Here is a 21,906-nt window from a genome sequence, read left to right as displayed (position 1 = left end):
TTCATTTACTTACATTTCTTTGTATAACACCCTCCCTTTTCCTTGTGTTGGTTACAGGAAGTGAGGTCTAATGTGTGCATACCAACTATGAGGCACAAACAACTCCATTCCCCTCACTCATAGCAGACATAGCTAATCAATCATGTCACGCTTTGCCACTAAAGAGCTAGAATTTGGGGGGCTTCGGGGATCCATTACGCATCAGCTGGTGCTGGCATACAGGTTGAGACATTTCCTATTGTTGGTGGCAGAGAAAAACCTAGGTCAGCATGTCCATCCTCCCTATTTACCAGCTAAGAAATCTTGGGGAAGGCTTTTCAGCTGTTCTGCTGCCATCACAGGACTGTTACATGTTAAAGGATTCAATGCCTGTGAACACGTTTTGTAAACCATGCTGTTGCAGTCACACATTTGAAGAAATCGGCTTAATTTTTGTAGGGTGCTCACCACCATCCTTCTAGCCGGTTTCCTTCCTGGCTCTCCCCATACATATTTATTTGATCTGTTTTATAAGTGTGGGTTGTTTTTATTTTTGGTTTTATTGAAACAGTGCACACCTGCACCCCTTTTGAATGTGACGTCTGATACTAACTAGAAGACAATGCTGCTGGAGGAGGAGAGAGCTCGCAGCCTCACACCTGGCTTGTCATTACCGTGTCTGGCAGTCCTTTCTGCTCCGCTGGAAGCTGTGTGATTAATAACCCCTCTTCCCAATTATGCGGATAACTCCTCTTCCTTTGGCTGTAGACAAGAAATATCTTATGTATGTGCAATGCAAATGGTGGGCTTTGTGAATGCTAATTTCAAAACCAGCTAGGAGTTGATTGGCAGAAAACCGAACACTGGGGTGACAGGCGTGCCAGAGGTCAGAAATCTGTGAAAGAAAGGCTTAGTGAAGGTGGAGAAAAGGCACTGGAGAGATCTGGAGTTAATCAAGAGCAATCGCTGGAAGAGCAGCAGTCTATGAAAGCAGATCTAAGCCAGACATCCTGGAAGAGAAAGCAGGTTCAAAGGCTGGTGGGAAAACAATGAGCAGAGTGCGAGTTTAGCTGACTTTACAAAAAAGCAGGCTGGCACTCAGAAGCCAAGATTATGCCACAAAAATGCATGAACTGTATTTTCTGTCTATCACATCCTTGAAAAGTGCACCTGGTTTGAATCTTTAGGACCCTCACCCCATTTTTGACTGTGACATCCTCAAAGTCAGGGATCCTGACATTTGTTTTTCTGGATGCTGGCAGAGGCCAAGCACTCAGGCAGTGTTCACTGGGCTGGCCTGAACTGAACAGTAGGTTGTCAGGGGCATGATTTGGGTAACACAAATCATTTCGTTTCTTAATCATGACAGCAGAGTGATCAGAATGAATACAGGAAAATGTACTTGGAATCCATTCACTAGGTCAAGCAAAGTGTTCAAGATAAGCCCCATTTTGATTTGCATTCTAAAACGAATGAAGATCTGCTAAATTTTCTGCACAACAGATACTGTCAGCCCAAGGCTGACTAGATAAAAGCAAGCCCAACAACCTTTCTGTCTGTTGAAACTTCTCCAAGCAATTGGCTTGGGTACACTGTTACTAAATTACTCTGAGGTGATCCACAGTTGGCATTGCAAAAGAAGATGCCCCCTGGACAGAAGAAGAGGTGGGAAGGAGAGAGGTAAAAATGCCACATCCTGTGATAGCTTGTGCAAATGACTTCTCTCCACTCTGCTGAGGGCAATGTAGACAGAATTCAGAGCCAGTAGCTTGAAATATCAGTTATATCTGCTCTGAGGGCCACTCCATCCATTGTCTTTGTACTGTAGCCACTTTGCCTGTACAGATGGTTTTTACTTATGGTAAAAATACTTTTTCTTTGGGCAGTATGTCAACCTCAACATATGCTCCCACGTCCAAATGTATTTTTTAGAAAATTACACATCTGCCAAAATTTTACGTGGGGTTTAATAAATCTGTGAACTATACATACACACATTATTTCAACTAACTCTCTAAAATATAACTATCCATGCATATAAACTCTATCTTTATAGCATCCTTGACACATAAATGGAAGCTTTCCAAAATGCGTGGGTACAGAACAAAAGGAAGTGCCAGTTGAAGGAATATTTTATGTACAACCTCTCCCCATCACGTTTATGAAGGTGTTTTATCTGTCTCCTGAAACCAGAAATATTTTACTTGTCCCATGTGAAAATGAGTACTTCATCTGAATGGATTTTAAGTAATGAAATGACTACTTCCATCCCATCAAATCTAACTAATCTTTATTTCAAGATAATCAAAATGAACCGTGTTAGAGTTCAAACATATTCTAGAAAGGTTTGTTTATTAAGAAGTGTCTCAGGTTGGACTTTTCCAGGGAATTCACTCACCACATGAGCTAAGAACATAATTCAAAATGTGGAAATGATTTATGCTGGTTTCTAAGTATTTACAGTTCTTCCTTCTTCCTGGCCATTTTGTGGCTGGGTGGGACTGTGGGACGGGTTCTGGACAATGAACTGTGAGCAATGAGCTTCTCCTCCCACAGAGCATTTTCTGGCTCAAGATCTAGCTTGCTCTCTGGCATGGCAACCCATGATGACTCATGGCGGCTGCTCCTCCGCCTCCTTTCCTTAGTGACAGTAACGGTAGAACCTCCTGCTGACTCAGAAGAATACACTTTTGTGGCTTTTAGTGATAACAGATTTGGAAAGTGCTTACTAGCACAGCATACTTAGCCTATTATAATAAATATATAATAACGCATATATAAATGAAAATATATGTGTATTGTATATATATGTATATACTTCACTTAAAAATCTATTAAGTGAATGTATTAGTTATATAATTGGATTAGTTATATATATGTATATATATCTATCTTTGTTAGTTATATAATTGAATACACACATGCTCACATAGCTTTTTTAAATTCCAAAAGAATTTTATGTAAACTAATTGACACCATTCTACCCAGCACTCTGTCTTGTTAATTAAGAATTGTGAGATAACATCATTCCCAAAGTAGTTAACTGAAAAAAAAGGTAAAAAGCATATCCTACTTGCATTATTTGTTATTAACAATTTTAAGACTATGCACATTAATTGCAGATCTACATGGAATCAGAGAAAAATATATGTGGACCGGCACCTATAGATATGTAATAAATAAATAGAGACATGTATAATACAGTTGACTTAACTTTATAAATCCCACAAATTACTCATTAAGCCTTAGTAAAAGTTTTTTCCTGAGAAAAGTGTATGTTATTTATCTTATTTATCTCTTTGTCATAGTGATACAATATAAAATAATATGTTTTATGTAACATAGGTATGTGTTATGCAAATATGTTCTAAAAGTACACAATAGAAAGGACTTAGGAGAGTTTTTTACCAGTATAATACTGTGCAAAAAGAGGGCATAATTGTCCGAGAACTAGAATTCAAGTCAAAGAAAAGCTGAATTGTTTTGAAAGTGGGGGGGGGGGGGGACAAAAGATGATGGATGGTACTTGGGGGAAATCTAGGAAGATAGGGCAAATGGAGAAGGCATTTTGGAACTAAGAGTACACACAGAAAGAAGCCCAGGCCGACAGGAAGAACACCTACTGAAATCTTATACATTTGGGTGTTGCAGCACGTTCCTAGCGAAAACTCTCTGATCTTCCTTCAGAATCTTTGCAAGTCTACTAAAAGCCAAATAATCAAACCTAAACTGGCTGGATTTCTTATGTAGCATGCTGAAGATGCCAACATCTATGTAATGATTGCTGAAAAGAATCAGCACACTCAGTCCAGGGCAAGGCTTAACCTCAAAATCCCTACTAAAAGTGGCATTAATTAGGAAGAAACAAATAGCCATGTGTTACCTGCGTAGTCCATTTGCCGTGTACTGGGACTGCACAGAAATAAAACAATCCCGGAAGCACTAAAAACAGTGGTTGTCTGTCAACACTTACTGCGAGGACAATCTGGAGGGAACTATGAGCCACTTCTATGTACTGGTACTCCAGAAAACACCCTGAGACCGTGATGTAGCGATGGTCTTCTGGGGCCCAGTCTGGGGCGGGTGTCACTGATGTCACCGTACATCCTGGTCCATTCTCCATCCACCAAGATCGGTGCATTGAAATATTAAAAGTCAGGATAAGGTCTGTTTCCTGCAAGAAGGCAATTTATAAGGATGAGAATTACTTCATAAATGTTAGTTAGCTTATTCGGACTGACTTGTTCTGAGTTTCCCATTTTGAAATGTGGGTTTCTCCACTCCATCCCATCCTTACTTACTGTACTTTATAGGTAGAAAAAAAGCATCTAAAGTAAAACTATCAGTTCTCCCTGAAAATGATGTACCTATGAATTCTACTTATGACAGTTTACCTGACTACACTATAAAAAAATTATTAGTAAAATTATCAGCGGCTTACATTAATTGTAAACCTGAAGAGTCCTTACCTCTTACAACTTGTATTTCAAAGGTTGTAATTTTAACTCTTTTGTCAAGTGAAGATCATCTTCTTTTATTTACTTTTTTAAAGATCATCTTATTTTAAATGTATTTTCCTCTCCCTCAGAATATTCACCTTTTGCCCATTTTAAATATTAAAGTTGTACTTCAGTTTAGCAAAAGTTAATATAATGTTGTCACTAATACTAACATTTGTAAGACCTTTACTTAATAAAACATAACACTACTTTTTTTCCCTGTCCATTCCTACTATTTTAGCATAGTTTTTCAGGGTCTTTTCAATCTTGTCTACTTGTACTATAAAATTAGCCATAACATTTCTTTAGAAATATCATTAGCAAACTCTTGCAGGGTGGAGAAAATAAGTCAACAACTCATTAGACAAAGTTCAGCATGTACATGTTTAGCTGTAAATACAATAAAAGGCATAGATTTTGTACTTAGAGAGCTTATAATCACATATACAAACAAAGTCTTCTAGGAAGAAAATGGGGAAAAGGAATGCATCAAATACAATTTACTACTCAACAAGTCAAAAAATTCATAATAAAATGTAAATGCATATCTTAAACCAGCAATCATTAACTAGATCAGTGATGGCGAACCTATGACACGCGTGTCAGAGGTGACACGTGAACTCATTTTTTGGTTGATTTTTCTTTGTTAAATGGCATTTAAATATATAAAATAAATATCAAAAATACAAATCTTTGTTTTACTATGGTTGCAAATATCAAAAAATTTCTATATGTGATACAGCACCAGAGTTAAGTTAGGGTTTTTCAAAATGCTGGCATGTCGGCTCAAAATGTTCACCATCACTGAACTAGATGGATATAATTTTATATTCTCACTAGAGGCCCGGTGCACAAAGATTTGTGCACTGGCGGGGGAGGGGGATGTCCCTCAGCCCCACTTGTGCCCTCTCACAGTATGGGACCCCTCGGGAGATAACGACCTGCTGGCTTAGGCCTGCTCCCGGGTGGCAGAGGGCAGGCCCAATCCCTAGGTGCAGCCCCTGGTCGGGCTCAGAGCAGGGCTGATTGGGGAGTTGGGGCGCCGCCCCCTGTCATACACAGAGCAGGGCAGATCGGGAGGTTTCAATGCCACCCTCAGTCACGCTCAGGGTAGGGCCGACTGGGGGATTGGGGCACCGCCCCCTGTCACACTCAAGGCAGGGTTGATGGGGAGGTTGCGGTGCCACCCCCTGTCATGCACAGAGCAGGGCCAATCAGGGGGTTGGGGAGCTCCCCCCTGTCACACACAGAGCAGGGCCGATGAGGGGGTTGGGGAGCTCCCCCCTGTCATGCACAGAGTAGGATCGATAGGGGATTTGGGGCACCGCCCCCTGTCACACACAGAGCAGGGAGGATCAGGGGGTTGTGGCCCTGCCCCCTGTGACATACAGAGCTGCAGGGTGATCAGGGGGTTTGGGCGCTGCCCCCTGTCACGCTGCTCCAGGGGCCAGGAGGCCTCGCGGCTCTGCTTGACACCGGGGCAGTGAGGCCTCGCTGCTCCGCTGATCCCTGCACTGGGAGGCCTCGCTGCTCTGCTGAATCCAGTGTTGGGAGGCCTCATGGCTCCCCTGATGCCGGTGCTAGGAGGCATATTACCCTTTTACTATATAGGATAGAGGCCTGTTGCATGAGTGGGGGCCAGCTGGTTTGCCCTGAAGGGTGTCCCGGATCAGGGTGGGGGTCCCGCTTGGGTGCCTGGACAGCCTGGATGAGGCGATGATGGCTGTTTGCAGCTGGTTACATACCCTTCAGGGTGGGGGTCCCCACTGGGGTGCCTGGCCAGTCTGGGTGAGGGGCTGAGGGCCGTTTTCAGGCTGGCGGTCAACTGAAGCTCCCAACCTCTCCTTTTTTTCTTTTTTTTTTTTTATTCTGGGATTTATTTACCTTCTATGGCTGTTACTGGAACTGAGAGCCGGCTTTAGCTCTGAGGCTCGGCTCCAGCTCTGAGACCTTGGCTGCTGATCTGGGTTTGTTTGGGTTCTATAATTGTAACACTGTTGCCACTCCAGCTCTGAGATCCTGGCTGGCTGAAAGTAGGTTTCTGGGGATGGTTTAGCCTCTATTATTGCAACATTGTTTCTTAGACTGCAGCTCAGAGGCCGGCAGTGGCAGGCGGGGAACTTTGGCTTCCTCCTTCACTGGAGCAAGCAAGCCTCCTGTTCGCTTCAGCTGCCTGGCTGCCGGCCGCCATCTTGGTTGGCAGTTAATTTGTATATCTCGCTGATTAGCCAATGGGAAGGGTAGCGAAGTTATGGTTAATTACCATGTTTCTCTATTATTAGATAGGATTTACTTCTTGTAGATGTTTAAACAAAAGTCTGCATGTATGTGCATGTTGTGAACCCTGAGGACTAAGAAGGGCTCCTAGTGGCTACCTGGGCTCAAATAAAAACAAAAACATAAACCAGAACCTAGCAGCCATTTCTGCACAGGTGAACCACACTCCAGAGAGCAGCTCTGCACCTCTGCACCACTAGACTGCCTTCCTCTGGGCCACCAAACTGCCTGCCGGCACTGTGTTTCTGTCACTGGAACCAGCCCTTATAAAGCAGCTACGATAGTCCTATTTCAACCAATAGGGCTGAGGCTTTCCCCATTCTATCAGAGCTGTGCAGTTCTGACCTATAGGAGCAGTTCTATTCTGACCAATCAGGGATCAGGAGCAGGGATTTCTGTCTATATAACCCAGTTCTCCTCTAGGTAGGAGAGCACACATTCCATGGAACAATGAAGATTGTGTTTCCTTGCTGGACCACTATAGAACTGTTCCACAGCAGTGATGGTTCACAGCCACTCTGCATTACCATGAGCTGTTTGCACTGCATAGAGTTTCCTTCTTCACCACATCCCAAACTGGGGGCTCCTGTTGGTATTGAGTTGGCACCAATGACTATCAGCTAACAAGGTGTATATTATTTTAACCACAAAATATAAATTCTTGGTTGTAAAACAGACAATAAAAAGGTCTCCTGGAAGTCTCCTATTAAATTCAACAGAAATTCCTGAGTGTGATCTGCTCCATGCATAACCAATACATTATTTAATTCTCACATATTTATAATTTTGATTTCAAAATAGTAAGGGCTTTTGAGACAAAAAACGAACCTTGGTACTACAAAACAAGGCAGAAAACCACAAACCAAATCTTGTATATTCTGGGTGGATTTTTATTGAAAAACACACAAAATGGGCTCAGAATTGTAAGATTTGAAAACTTTCATATCTTAAGAAAGCTTTCATAATTATTTGTTCAGATTAGAATAGTGACAAAAAAATGTGTCAATATTTTTATTCATCTCTCTTAGTAAGTTCAGATTAAAGGACCCCATTTTTGGTCATGTCATTTTTCAAAATAACAGGGTCTGATGTGTGACATGAAAGTTGTTATTAGCACTAAAATGTGGTTTCTGAAAAGGGCTATGTGTTTTCAGGTCAACACAAGAAGCCTAATTGCTCAACAAATAATAAGCATTTGATTAAAAAAAAAATTGACAAGTAAATGAGAAAATGATACTAATAGCACCTCAGAATTTCAATAAAAAGCTAAAATTTACTTTCAGGGGTTATGGCATTTGAAGAAGAGCATACATGCATATATCTGTTGTGATAGTAAGCAGTGGAGGCTGTATTGCAGAGTTTAGAAGGTGGAGGGTGAGAGTGAGAAGTTTTTGAGTTGCCAATTTTAAAAATCTGAAATATTTTCTTAAATTTCTGGAGTAGTCTACTACTTAGTTATTCTTTTGGAATAATACTGTTGAAAATTGATACAGTCCCATTTTTAGGCTGCTTAGTTACTATCTAAAAGGCTAGAAACTGCACTTCTATGTAAATGGAAATTAGGTTATAGTTATCATCATAGTTACTAACAAATTTAATTATTCATATGCCACATGCAAAACACTCTAGCAGGTCGTAATGATGTAAACAGATAGAAAATGCTATCACTAATATCACAGGCTTGTTATCTTTTTGGGGGACGAGGTACAAAGAGAAAATGTAACTATACGAGAAAGCGTTGGTTAAATACGCAATGAGGGGTGTGGGCAATCTGTGCACAGGTCCTTGGAGAGTGAGATGCCTGTGAACTCAGGTGAGACAGCCCCTAGAAGTGGGAACTCTGGCTGGGGCCAGAAAGAAGGGCCAGGCTTGGACAGGCCATCAGCCTGGGGAGGGGAAACATTTTAAGTAGAATGGACCAGATAGTAAAAATTGCAGAGCTAAGACTACTTATATATTTATGGACCTGTAAGTAGCCTTTATTTTATGAGATGAGAGTTTGTAAGAAGGAGGAGTATAAAATAGCTTTGGAAAGATAAGCTGGGGTTAGACTGGGAGAGACCTAAACGTTAAATCAAACATCCTAGCCTACTGAAGGATGTTTGATCAGCGACAGGACGCTGGCACTGCCAACCATGAACAACGAGTAATTACAATAGACATAACCAAGTCTCCTGTAGCACTGCAGTGGACAGTGCGGGAAACGTGATAAGTCCAGGGCAGGTGCTGAATTAAACAACAGTCATTATGGAGGTGATGACACAAATGTTGTAAGACCCGAAGGCTTGACCCCCGTCACCCAGACTCTTCTGCTGAGTTCAATAATGGTCCAGGGAAGCTCAGACCAGGACCACTGCTTTCAATACTCTCAGAGTAGGAATGGGAACAAGTCAGCATTCACCTTACCTTAAAACATACATCTGGCGATGACGTTAGAGAAATGAACGCCAAGCAAGCGCATTTAATTGAAAGAAGCAACCTTTAACAACAAAAATACTCTGGGAGGTTGAAATACTTACATCAATAAAATGTATATTTGGTTATCAGGACTGAGAATAAATAGTTAGGAAACTCTCTGATTGAATGATATTCTGTAATCAGCTGAGGAGGCAGGAGTTCAGATAGTGAGGAAGGCTGTATTTGACACCAAAAAAAAAAATCACTTTTTTTTCAATAAACTCTTATTTATTTACAATCCATATACACTGGGTTAAAGTTTAAAATATCACCAGAAAGCAGTGTGTTATATCTCATTGCTAATATCTACATGTAGATATTAATACATAGGAAACCCTGAAAAATTCTTAAAAAGCATCATCATTCCTGGCTTATTTCTTGCTGGTGAACTTAATATTTTAACCCTAAATACAGCTGGTTTATTTTTTTCTATCAATACATTCATAGATCTATGCAAACCTGCTTAGACATATAAAAACCCCAATGCTAAATTTGTCCTGGTATCATATGAACCAGTGAAAGCAAATGATGTTGTTCAAGATGCAGAAAGAAGGAGCTGAGAAAATATGGTTTTAAAAAGATAAGCAAAATCACAAATACACTTTAACAAGTTGGATAAATGTTACATATATAGGAATAGAGCCCAGAACATAAAGAAGTTCAAATCTACCAACTCTAAAATCCAAAGATGCGAGTCATGCTACGATATGATGAACTTATGAGAAGTAGATGGACCATAAAATATACATTTGTGCCCTCCTTTCTTCTAGAATATTTAACTGTGGGTAACCGAGATTTGGCTGATCATGGGTCATAAACCCAGTATGACACCATCACTAATATTGATTCCAGTGTCTGGTTTCTGTCGTTAGTTATTCAAGAAAAGATTTAAGAAAATATTTCTGTGACCATGGTGAACATTACAACCATTGCTCTAAAATCAGATGAGAAAAGTCCGATGGTATGTAGATTTCTAAAAGCTAGAGTTCTTAAACCAAAATGTGTCTCCTCCCATTGGTAAAAAGGTTCACCAAACATTTAATGTAAACCATTTACAGTTCATTGACACTATATTTTCATTGTTTCTAGCCTGAAATGGGTTTCTCTGGTCTGTGTTCCCCCAAAAGGCCAGTATTTTCTAAATCTTATCCTGACTGCCTTCTTAGTTGAGACAAATGTTCCATATTCTCACACAATTTGGTCTGCACTGTCTGCATCCAGAACATTGTTGCTGAAGTCGCTTTCTTATGAAATTCTCCCCAATACCCCCTATTAACATCCTGTATATCTCTCCGCATTAGAATTAATACTTTGGTCTACTCCTTCTAAGAAGCTTTTCCTGATTAACCCCATTCCTTTTTTAACATTACAATGTTCACCTAATACTTCAAGAGCAATATTATCTTGGTCAACTGCTTTCTTTTTATGGGTAAAGGAGTATGTTAAACCCCAATATAGTCACCTTTTTTGCTCAAGAAATGTATATTAACTCTTGGCTCTGAAGAAAGCCTGCATCTGGAATATTAAAAAAAAAAAAGTTGTTTTAAGATGATCCTTGCAATGATCTAAAAGAGAGAAAAGAAAAGCAGGAAGGAAGGGAGGGAGAGCGGAAAAAAGGAAAAGAAGGAAAGGAAAAGAAAAAAAAAAGAATTCAATAAAGAAGCCTCCATGCTATATTCAAGTTAATTGAACCTCCAGGCTCAAAAGTCCTTTTTTTCTTTTCTTTTCCTTTTTTTTTTCTTTTTACTCCTAATGTTAGGACTCATCTGCTGAGTGGGATCTAAGTTTGGCAAAATGAGTCTGCTCTCCTCTCTTTCACACCCTCACAAGCAGATGCTCCAGGCAGAATTTTCTCAGCTGGTTACAATGATGAAAGATCAACTTCTCACTGACTTTATGGGTTTCCCTGTATGAAAAGCTCCTCAGGCAGCTTTTCCTGCTGATTTCTCACCTTCCCGTTTGTTCCCTCCCTGCAGGTATGCTTTCCATCTTGTGAGTGTTCCTTTCCTGTCTTAGAGCTTTGAAAAGTGATCTGCATTCACTCGAGGGAGTTAGGGAGGCAAAGAACATGTTAGCTCTTTCAAGAGATGTTACGGCCATTTTAGCACTCACCAGAAGCCCACCCTGTCATTTGTTTTCAAAGCACATTTATGTGGGTTTTTAATTGCCATGGAGGCACAGAGGTTCAGATGATATTGAAGGCTTGGAGACATTGAAGGAACACTGCCATGTCCTCCCGAATAGTTCCACACGTTAACTACCGGTCATTAACTTACCTACATATGCAACCCACCTCTGGTACTGATGTCATTTTGGAAACTATGATTTAGACAGCATCTGTGCCTGTCACCAAGGATTTTTTAACTTGTCAACAGAATTGAATCGGGAGCCCAATTTAATTTGAATCCATAGTTCAAAATGTATATTGGTTTAATTTGTTAAGAGAGATGCTAATAAAGTTTTATGTCCTTTCTTCATTCATTCTCTGGGAGAGAACATTCCATGGAGAAATGACCAAAAAATGGTAGCAAGACAGAGATGAGCCACGTGTTAATGTTACTGATGGACTTCATAGTCATTTTTTAGTTATTGAGAATGGCCACAACTGGGTATGAAGTGAAATGCTAATTAACAAAAAATTTCTCTGTAAAATCTTTATAAGTCTTTAATTTTGAATAAGTTCAGTTTTGCAGCTTATTGATAAATTTGAGGCAATCTATATTACAGAAAAAGGAAATAAAGTTTGTGTATTCATTGCCTAGTAAATGCTACAATAACATTTAGAAATAGGGATCACTATGCTTATTTAATAGAAAAAATAAGGCTGAGCATGAATATATATCTGCAAAAGTTATTTTTATTAAGGATGAAAGCTAGGTTTCAAACTTATTTTTTTCTGACTCATGCTTTCCTACTGGACCTTGTTGCCTTTTACAGAAATTATCTTGGCCATCCAATCAATCATTGCAAAATACCATATTTAGTCTTCTTTATGAGAATGTACTGAAATAAAAAAAAAAAGGTGGACACAGAATTCATACAATTTATTTCAAAAATTTCCAGATGCAGTTCAGAAACCTACTCAACATTATAAAAGACCTTGACATATCCTCTTAGGTGGTTTGCCAACACTAATACAAAATTCATTGCACCCTGCAGTTACAATAGTGTTGTATCTGCCATGCATTTGGATGAAGAAGCTTTTAAAGATATTTTAGTTGTACTTTATACTCATGAGGGCATTTTTTTTTAAGTGGTAAGATTTGTCTCCTGTCTTATTTTTATCCTGGCAAGTACATAGATCAATACTGCTTAGAATTTGTGGAGACAAATATAAATAAACCTGTAAGTCTAAATACAACACCTTTAAGAATATGTATCTATTTCATTTGGATTGTTTCCAAAGAGCTCTTTGTAGCTTTTGTTACACACAAGGCCAAGAGGCGACTGGAGGTCACTGTCTAGAAGAAAACATTAATAAACAGAAAAATAGTCATCATCAAAGTGGTCATCCATAGCCATAAGCCAAGGAGCCACTTGAATTTATACCATACGGGTTAGCATATCCAATATGAAATTGGAAATCACATAGAGAAAAACACGGTGGTATGATTTTAAATTATAGGTAGAGTTTGTGAAGCTACTTCAATAAAGGAATAATAAAGTAAACAGCTCTTTTCTGCAGTGAACATAGGAACTGTATGGCATATAACCTTCTCATATACCAAAGAGACCTTACAGACTTCTGTCAGACTGTTTGGTTTGGTGTGTAACAGACACTGATAAGATTGCATCCTGTGTCCAGGGTGGTTATGGGGTTTAAAAACCATGTCATATGAGGAGCCATGAGAGAATTTTGGTTGAATTGTCTGTAAAAGGAAAGAATCAGAAGGATCCTCATAATTGCCTTTAAATATTTAAAGTACCCAAATCCAGAGGGATCGGACTCATTATTTACAGTTAACCCCAGAAAGGCAGGCACAGATTCAAACTGATGAATTTATCTGGAAGGTAAGGCAGACCAAAGGATTAGAAGTACTCTCAAACGGAATGGGTGGTATTCTGAATAATGAATGCCTATAGCTAGGCGGTCATTTAAGAGTGAAGACTGCACTCAAAACTTGTACAGTCTCTTCCCTCAATATGGCTAGTTTATGTCAATAGTCTGCCTCCACTGACCACTCATTTTATCTATTACATACTATGCTGTATTTGACAATGATTATATATAAATTCTCAGCATCAGGACACTTAGAGACTAGCTTTTGAAGTATCAAAATCATTTTAACTCTCTTGTGAAAAGGAGCAATTTTAATAAATTTCCACCAATCACTGTTTATTCACAGCTAGAGCTAAGGGAAGAACCTGAATTTACACATTGAATCTGAAAATATGACAACAAAAATTCAAGCAATTTAAGAATTTAATCTAGTTAGAATATTAAAAGTTACTGTTATAGAGTATGGCTACATAATTTTTAGTAACTTTGTACCCATCATGCATCTCTCAATGATGAGAATACGCTGAGAAATGTATTCCTAGGCAATTTCACCCTTGTGTGCACAACACAGAGTGCACTTGAACAAGCCCCGAAGGTATAGCCTACTTACTACACACCGAGGCTGTCTGGTATAGCCTATTGCCCCTAGGCTGCGAGCCTCTATAGCACGTTACTGTATGAAACAACAAGAGATTAAATTGAGTACAAGAGAAAATGATGCAATCAAGAGGTGAAGTAAACACGAGATGTACTATGAGGATGCTGCCAGCATAACACACCTACTGTTTAACAGCAAGCTTTTTTGTAAGTAGAAAAAGTACACTCTAAAATAAGAATAAAAGGTATCACATAGTTAATAAATAAATCAGTAACATAGTCCTTTTTTATCATTGTTGAGCATAATGCACTGTACTTAATTGTATGTGCCATCCTATATAATAAAAGCATAATATGCTAAGTGTCCAGTTGTCCGGTCATCCGTTCAGCCAATCGAAGTATAATATGCTAATGATATGCTAAGGCTGCTCAACCACTCTCTATGATGTGTACTGACCACCAGGGGGCAGACAGTTGACTGGTCGACCAGTCGCTATGATGTGCACTGACCACCAGGGGGCAGATGCTCTGGCTGGTAGATTAGCTTGCTGCTGGGGTCCAGCCGATCCGGACTGAGTGAGACAGGCCGGACATGCCCTGGAGCCCTCCCGTGGTCCCTCCCCAGCTTGCCAACTTCCCACGTCCCTCCCTGACCCTGATTGTGCACCGGTGGGGTCCCTCGGCCTGGCCTGTGCCCTCTGCAATCCGGGCTGAGGGACCCCCGACCTGAGTGCATGGATTTCGTGCACCAGGCCTCTAGTACTTTTATATGACTGGTAGCACAAGGGGTTTGGTCACAGCAGCATCAGCGTAAACACTTAAGTACTACAGTTTGCCATGACATTACAACAGATACAATGTCACTAGGTGATAGGAAGCTTTCATCTCCATGATAATATTATGGGACCACCATTGTACATTTGTCTAGTTGTTGACCAGAATATGGCTCTGTAGCACCTGGCTTTACTTTAAAAAATTCAGTCACAAAAGAACTGAAAGTTATTGTAGATCCCAAGGCTAACTAAATTCAAACCTGACATTCGACTCCTTCCACTCTAAAATGCAGTTATTCATTTTCCCTGGTGGTACATTGCCACTTAGCATGGAATGAAGCTTTAGTTTTTATTAACTGTATAATTTGATTTCTCCCTAGTTGAGTCCATGTTAATCATTCTCTACAAAGAGAAATGTATGTGCCTGTCTGAGATTACTGAGAATAAAAGGGAAGAGTAAAAAATATTTCATGTTCAGGAAAATTTTGAAAGAGCTCACGTAATGCTTTGCAATCACTTTTATTTTCAGGTCGAAATTATCCAGGTAATTATGCAATTTCTCTGCTCTGCTTACCAGTGGAAACTAAGATAGTAGGGCTGGTGGGAAAAGTAAAACTCTGTGAAAGAGAAGACTTGAGCTCATGACCACGGGCATCATTCTCCATATAGCTTTCTCATTCTGTAGTGCAGAGGAGATAATGACCATCCCTTTCCAGGTAATTGAGTACCAGAGAAGTATAATGGGAATTGTTTCCTTGAATGAGGATGAATTTGGTCTTCGTGGTAAAGCTCTGTGAGATACGGACATAAAGAGATTTCTGATCATTTGTAATAATTAACCATTTTCATCTGAAGAATCCTATCTTTAGCTGGGGATGAGCACATGGCTGGGAACCTTTTCATATCACTTTAAGACACTTCCCTCTCTAGCAAAGGATAGTCTTGACATGCTTTCATGGTAACAGTGGCCAGACCCTATGATCTGGCTACTCCACTTTGTTACTTTGTCCACAGCACTTCTTCCCACTACCTATCCTGACCTCTGCCCAAGTGTAGGAAACCTACATTCACCTGTGTACATCTCTAAACACAACACTGGTTTACCCACCTTGCTCTAAACCTCCGTCTCTCCATTCTAACCCAACACTTCAGACTCTACATGAAACTGCAGTAACTATGTGAAACCTTCCTATGCTGGCCATATTCCTGCCTGTAACTTCCTGCCAGCATGATTTGAATTCAGAACCTGGGCCTTACAATACATGACTGCTTTCCAAGACATAAGGCACATCAACATAGAACCTAGAGTCTAAATATACTCACTAATTACTGGCATATGTATCCCTTGGATATGACAAGTGTCTAGTATAGCTTTGGAACTGACATTTATTGAGTCAATAGGATGCATGTACTTATAATGAATGTACGGTCTGTCTCTTTATAACTTGGTTTAACCTTTCTCTTTTGACTAAAACGGATTTCTGGAAAGTACATCATGTTGTTTCAACACCTTGTGTTGAAAAAGGTTTTGATGTTTATCAGATTTAAACCATAAACAAAGAAGCGAAAGGAAATGAATAAGAAACTTGTGCTCAATTAGATTAATGATCACAGTAGGTATTGCTTTGCTTCTCTTAAACCCCCGGGTACTTATTTTCTTCCACAAAATGTAAACAGAAAACAATATTTCTCCTGTGTACCTGGGTAAATTATGCCTTCCCATGGGCCAAAATAAATTTAAAAAATCATGATACACTGTTTGTTGGGGGGCATAATTTGAGATAGGAAATAGAATTGAATATGATATTTGGAGCTAGTCTGAAAGAAATCATTTCAGAAACTTCTACAGGCAAAAAGATAAACTGCCTTATCAGTGTCTGACGCAAACACCTGAAATTTCAACAGTTAGTTTTGGGGACAAAAGTCCTTTGAAAGTGGGAGGACTGTTCTGGTTGACTTCTGGTCCTCTCCCCTCTGCATAGCTCTGGGGCTTACTTCTTAGACTCAATAGATTAGGAGAAAAAGAAAAAGTACTTATTTCCCACTCTTCAGGTTTTTAGAGATGAAAAACAATTTTTATTTTGTTTCTCCTCAGGGAAAAGGATGTGAGAGATATATCTCCCATGTCTTTTTCTATCTCTTAGCCCCACCACCTCCATGAAGAGCAACTTATTTGATGGATAAGTTTGGAAATGGGAGTGAGCCTGCTCAGCTCAGCCAGAACTCTCCTCTTACTTGGAGACAGCTTATCCACAGAATGCACACAATCTTTGTAACTCCATGGGGTGAAATCACAGGCTCAAATTATATCTTCTTTGTAGTGATATTCACATTGATATTTGATAAAGATATATTCATATGGATATTTAATGAAGATATAGTTATATATTTATGGTTATCATTCATAAAAATATGCAACTCAACTGAATGTATGCCTGGAAGCTGAATGATACTGGACTGGAGGATGGGGCATGGAAACCAGAGGCCCAAGGAAAGTACTAGAGAGAAGTCAGTATTATACACAGGGCCCTATGTACCCACAGTCCACTTTTGAGAAATAGAGTCGGTGACCCAAAATTTTCCTACACAGCTAATTGGATAATGAATGTAAACTTTATACAGATAAAGATCAATAGAACCAGTTAGGTTGAATATAATACATTCAGATAAAATTAGTTGCATATCATTAAAGTATTCTTACCGAAGTCATTTCTGGTATTCTAAATATGTCTTAATTTAAAACCTGAAATGGGAGCTTGAAAGGGCCTATTTAATGAAAATTAATCAAGATTCTAATTCTTCAAGACAATGAAGGCCATCACTGTGAAGGATAAAATATAAATAAGACATGATTTAGCCTTCAAAGACTGTACAATCTGATAAACTGTCAAACAACATGTGTAATTACATCATAAGGTAAAACATGGCTATAACCTTAAGAAAGATAAAAAACACTTTTGAAGTAAAGGTCACATCTGCTTGAGTTATCATGAAAGGCTTAACAGTAGAGTGGATATTTTAACTAGGCCTTAAAGAACAAAGAAAATTTAAGTAGGGAGAGATTTAAGAGGGAAATGTGGGCAAAGGTAAAAAGTGAACAACACAATTTAGAAAGAAAATACTTAGGAAATGATGAGTTGGTCTATGAGACTACAGTGGTTTGCTTTCATACATGTGTGCATATATGTGAATGGGTATGAGTAGGTGAGTTTGTGTCAGCACTAGTATATAAATGTGTGTGTGTGTGTGTGTGAACAAGCATGAGTATGCAAAGGTGCATGAGCATGAATGTGTACACTGTAAATGTGTGTGAGTGAGGGTGTGCACGTGAGTGTATGTGAGTGTGAGTATGTGGGTGTGTGTATGTACATGCTCCAGGACAATCACTGTGGGGGAAGGGAAGTAGCAAGTAGGGTGTGCTAGAGGCAATTTTAGTGCCATGGGGCACTAAAGCAAACAGCTAAGATTACTGAGTACCTTGGAACCAATGGAGCATCTTTTGGAGTGTGATATCCACAAATACTCAGACTTTTAGGTTCATACAATCTAGGAAGCCAGCTTGGATGACTGCGGATGTAGAGTTGCATTGCATAAGAAAAAGCAATGGGTGTAAACTAACATATGTTGACACTTTGTGGAAATGATCTCATTTCATTCTCAATAGAATATTCTTTTTCCATTTTCAAGTGGATATCTTACACAGAGAAAACTGATGCTGAGTGATTAAGTGACTTGCTAAAGGACTACTAGGACCTGGACTGAACTCATAATTTGTCTTACTCCAAATCTCATGGTTTCCCCCAAATATCACTGATTTCTAAACTTTAATTATTTGCATAATCTTCCTTGGTTTGACTTATTACCACTGTGCTAGACTCTTAGTATGGTTCTTGTAATTTATAACTTTATTTTGAAAAGGAAATTAATATTACTATTTGATGTGCTGGTTATGTTTTTCTAATACAAATTAAAAATTCTTACATAACATGGCATCCTCAGCTAGTACATTAGGTGCCTTTTGTAATAAAAAAGTGCCCTCCAAATGCCCCTCTGCTCCCCCAAAGCCCAGCTTAGCTCTGATTTAAAGACACAGGGCTTGGTGAACAAAACTAACATTTATTTCAGCCTCCACTTACCCCTTCAGGAAGATGCCCTGGGGCAGGGCATAACCTGCAGAGTGTTATGTGGTGGCCCTGCATATACCTATTAAACTGTAAAAAGACAAAAAACCTTGCCTGGCTATGTACCTCCTTATACAGTCTAGCAGGCTTTTGGAAATACGGCATTTCACAGAATAAGAGGCGGCCGTCAGTTGTCTTGATATCTGTGAATTCCTCCTTAGCCTACAACTTACGGATGGAAGGCATTTAATGAGGCATGAGTCATTTCACAGAATGGATTTCCCGGATGTTTAATGCATCTTTAAATGCGTGTTAAATAGATGGATTTACATACTTGGATATGTAAATTCTACTTCTTTGGTTCAGGAATCTCCATAAAGTTGATGATAACAGCACAGGTATCCTAGGACTGCCCCTGGGTAGAGTTATATCTTGACTCCATGATTCATTTATGTCTATTTTTCAGAAGTTTCGAAATTTCATCAATTTAGAGCTGATCTCAGGTTCCTACAAACTCAGGAGAGAGCTTTTTGAATGGGACTTTGGAATCTGGCCTTTCACCCCTGCTTTCAACTTTTAATACCCCATTCACTGTATTCCTACTTAGTTCAGACCCTGGCAATTATTTCCTCTTTAGATATTCATGCAAGAAGCAAAGAATATTCTTTTTTCCATTTTCAAGTGGTAACACACATTAAGTAAATTGAGTTATTTTTTTTTTTTAAAGAAAACAATGTATTCTAGCAGAAAGAGTAGGGAAAAAGACACACTTTGAATCTGGCATTCCATAGTTTCTAACTGTGTAACCTTAGCCAAGTTAATTAACCTTTCTGCCTTATTCTTTAAAATGTAGATAATACTCTTAAGTTTTTCTGCGAGACCAAAAAAAACATAAAGCCTCTGCAGCACAAAGTAAGTTTTCAATGAAAATACTTTCTTTCCTCCTTTCATAGTAACTTTAAGTTGTAAAAAGTGAGAAAAAGCTATTCAAGATTTTTGAAAAATATTTCTGCTGCACCACTGGTTCATATCCAGCTATTTGGTATTATCAAACTAACCAGTTATTTCCTTCTTGCTATAATTTCAAGAAAGCACTTCTCACCGGATAATAAAACAAAACAAAAGGACTGTCATCTCATGTTCCTGAATTATAGATGGAACATTTTCCTTCCTGGGTCAGTAGGGTCACAACCTTATGGAACAGCAGCACCTGCTCTGGCACCTGGCTCCCTGCGGTGACAGAGAAGGAAACTCGACTTTAGAAACTGGCATGCAGTCAAGTGTCCCTTCCAACTGCTGCCTGTGCGGTTTAAACATTAGATTTTTAAGAGAAGATATGTCCCAGGGAAAGAAGGAAATTATACTCAACTAGGGCTTTGCAATTTATGTTTGGCTCTCTGATCGTTGTAGGTAGTGCGTAAGTGGAATGAAGGAAACTCTAGTGTCAGGAAGATAGAGGAGGCAAACACAAATCAATATTGTGGAGGATGCTCAAGGAAATGACTTTTCTGCCTACTTGGTATTTTTGATATACGAATGATGCATCTTAGGGATTGGATTTTCTTAGTTTAGAACAAAATAAATATAGAAAAACTGGACTGAGAAAGCTGTAAGTTAAGAAGGAAAATTTTAAGACATTAAGCATTACAAATGAGCCACTTCCATCTATTTAAAACAACGAACAAGCAGATCCTATGATGGACTTCATTTTTTTTTTTTGTAAATAACATAACCATTTGCTCTAGTGATATTTTCAGATCCAAACCTCTCATTTTAACAAACACATACTACAAATAGACTCAAAATCCTTGAGGATAACACATGGCCAGAATTACAGGTCTTATCTTAAAAAGTGTAATTCTGTTCCCTGCTTTTGGGAAAGTACAGGAAATAAATACTATTCCAGATATAATTTATAAGGCTTCCTCAGAATTGGAATTATGAAAAAAAAATGGAGGTATGGCTGTGAGAATGTCTTTTACTAAATTCATATTCTTTCACTTCAAACCATCCCACTATCTCATGAAAGGATAAGGAAATTGGTATTTAAGCATTAGAACTGCACTCACTTAATTTCCATCTTCTCTGATTTGTGTAATTTTTTACAGTGTTAAAAGCACAAAAAACCCCTGCAGAAATTATATCACTTTTAAATAGCAGGACCAGATGGAAGTCCCAAATCTCCTAAATCTCATTCTAATGTTCATTTTTACACTTTCATTCTTCTAGAGTGGACACATTATGCACTCTTATCCTATTGACTACAGAGATCATCACTCAAGCAAATGCTCCCTATTTTCTATTCCTTTCTTCAACACCTGGAATTTGCTATCTGTAGGTACACTCACCAATTACTACTGACCCCATCGACTGGTTTCTTCACCTCACATAAGAGTCCAGGAGGTTTTCTTTTCCTGAGAGCATGTAACTGCCGATGGGTTGTTATTATCTGTTTGACACCCTTTTTTCCTTCTTCTGATAACAGGAATACTACTTTGTTTTGGGAACTGCCATTCCACAGGATGTTAAACTGACCGATCATAGTATTTAATCCTCCTAAACACACTGATTTGTAAAAGGGAAAATCCCTGTTTCAAGTAGGAACACTCAAGAGTCCATTTGGGGACCCAGAAGGACCTTGAAAGAAAGAGTGTCTTTCTTTGTGAAAATGAATATATTAAAGACTGAGAAAGCCTGCGTAGGGGAACTCGGTGAGATGCAATATGGCTCCAGTAGCAAAGGCATCTGGGAAACGTTGGATTCTCTGTTTAACCTTCAGTGACTGTTGAACTCTGTAGCCTCATGATTGGCTGACTACTAGAAAGTTGGAATGCCGCCTGAAGCTCAAAGATAAACGCCATGCCCCCCAGGAAGAAGGTTCACAATGTACAGAGTGCGGTAACTGCCTGATGTTATCTGTTCACTGAGGAATGCATGGTTCTTTCTGGTGGTCTACATGACCACCCACCGCCTGCTTTTACTATTAACCCCCTATAAAAAGAGACCCTGTCCTGGGAGGGGTGTGGATAATTCCCAGCCAGTCACCCCTGGAAGCAGGCAGCTGCTTTGACTGTGTATGTAAGTTTCTCCTATTGAAGCTCTTACAAATTTGAATAAGGCTACATGTCAGTTCTTTGAAGTTGATCCTGAATTTAGATTTTTGAAGGTTTCCCTCAACAGCCTGTAGGGGCCTAGTACCATGT

The 21,906-nt window shown here is 39.2% G+C and overlaps 1 protein-coding gene across 2 annotated transcripts in view; it reads right to left on the bottom strand.

The window, feature by feature from the left end:
- NKAIN2 (sodium/potassium transporting ATPase interacting 2) overlaps positions 1-21,906 on the bottom strand; it is a 797,410-nt gene that overhangs the window by 134,729 nt on the left and 640,775 nt on the right. For both annotated transcript variants that reach the window (XR_004968975.1, XM_036318143.1), the window contains exon 4: positions 3,953-4,153. Coding sequence is in view for 1 of the 2 variants with exons in the window: in XM_036318143.1 (XP_036174036.1) it covers positions 3,953-4,153 (201 nt within the window). In the remaining variant the exon portion in view is untranslated. The remainder of the gene's footprint in view (positions 1-3,952; positions 4,154-21,906) is intronic.

The sequence above is a fragment of the Myotis myotis genome, unplaced genomic scaffold (assembly GCF_014108235.1).
Source record: "Myotis myotis isolate mMyoMyo1 unplaced genomic scaffold, mMyoMyo1.p scaffold_m19_p_7, whole genome shotgun sequence".
Taxonomy (NCBI): domain Eukaryota; kingdom Metazoa; phylum Chordata; class Mammalia; order Chiroptera; family Vespertilionidae; genus Myotis; species Myotis myotis.
Note: the sequence above shows the minus strand (reverse complement) of the source record. Positions and strands in the feature narration are given on the sequence as shown.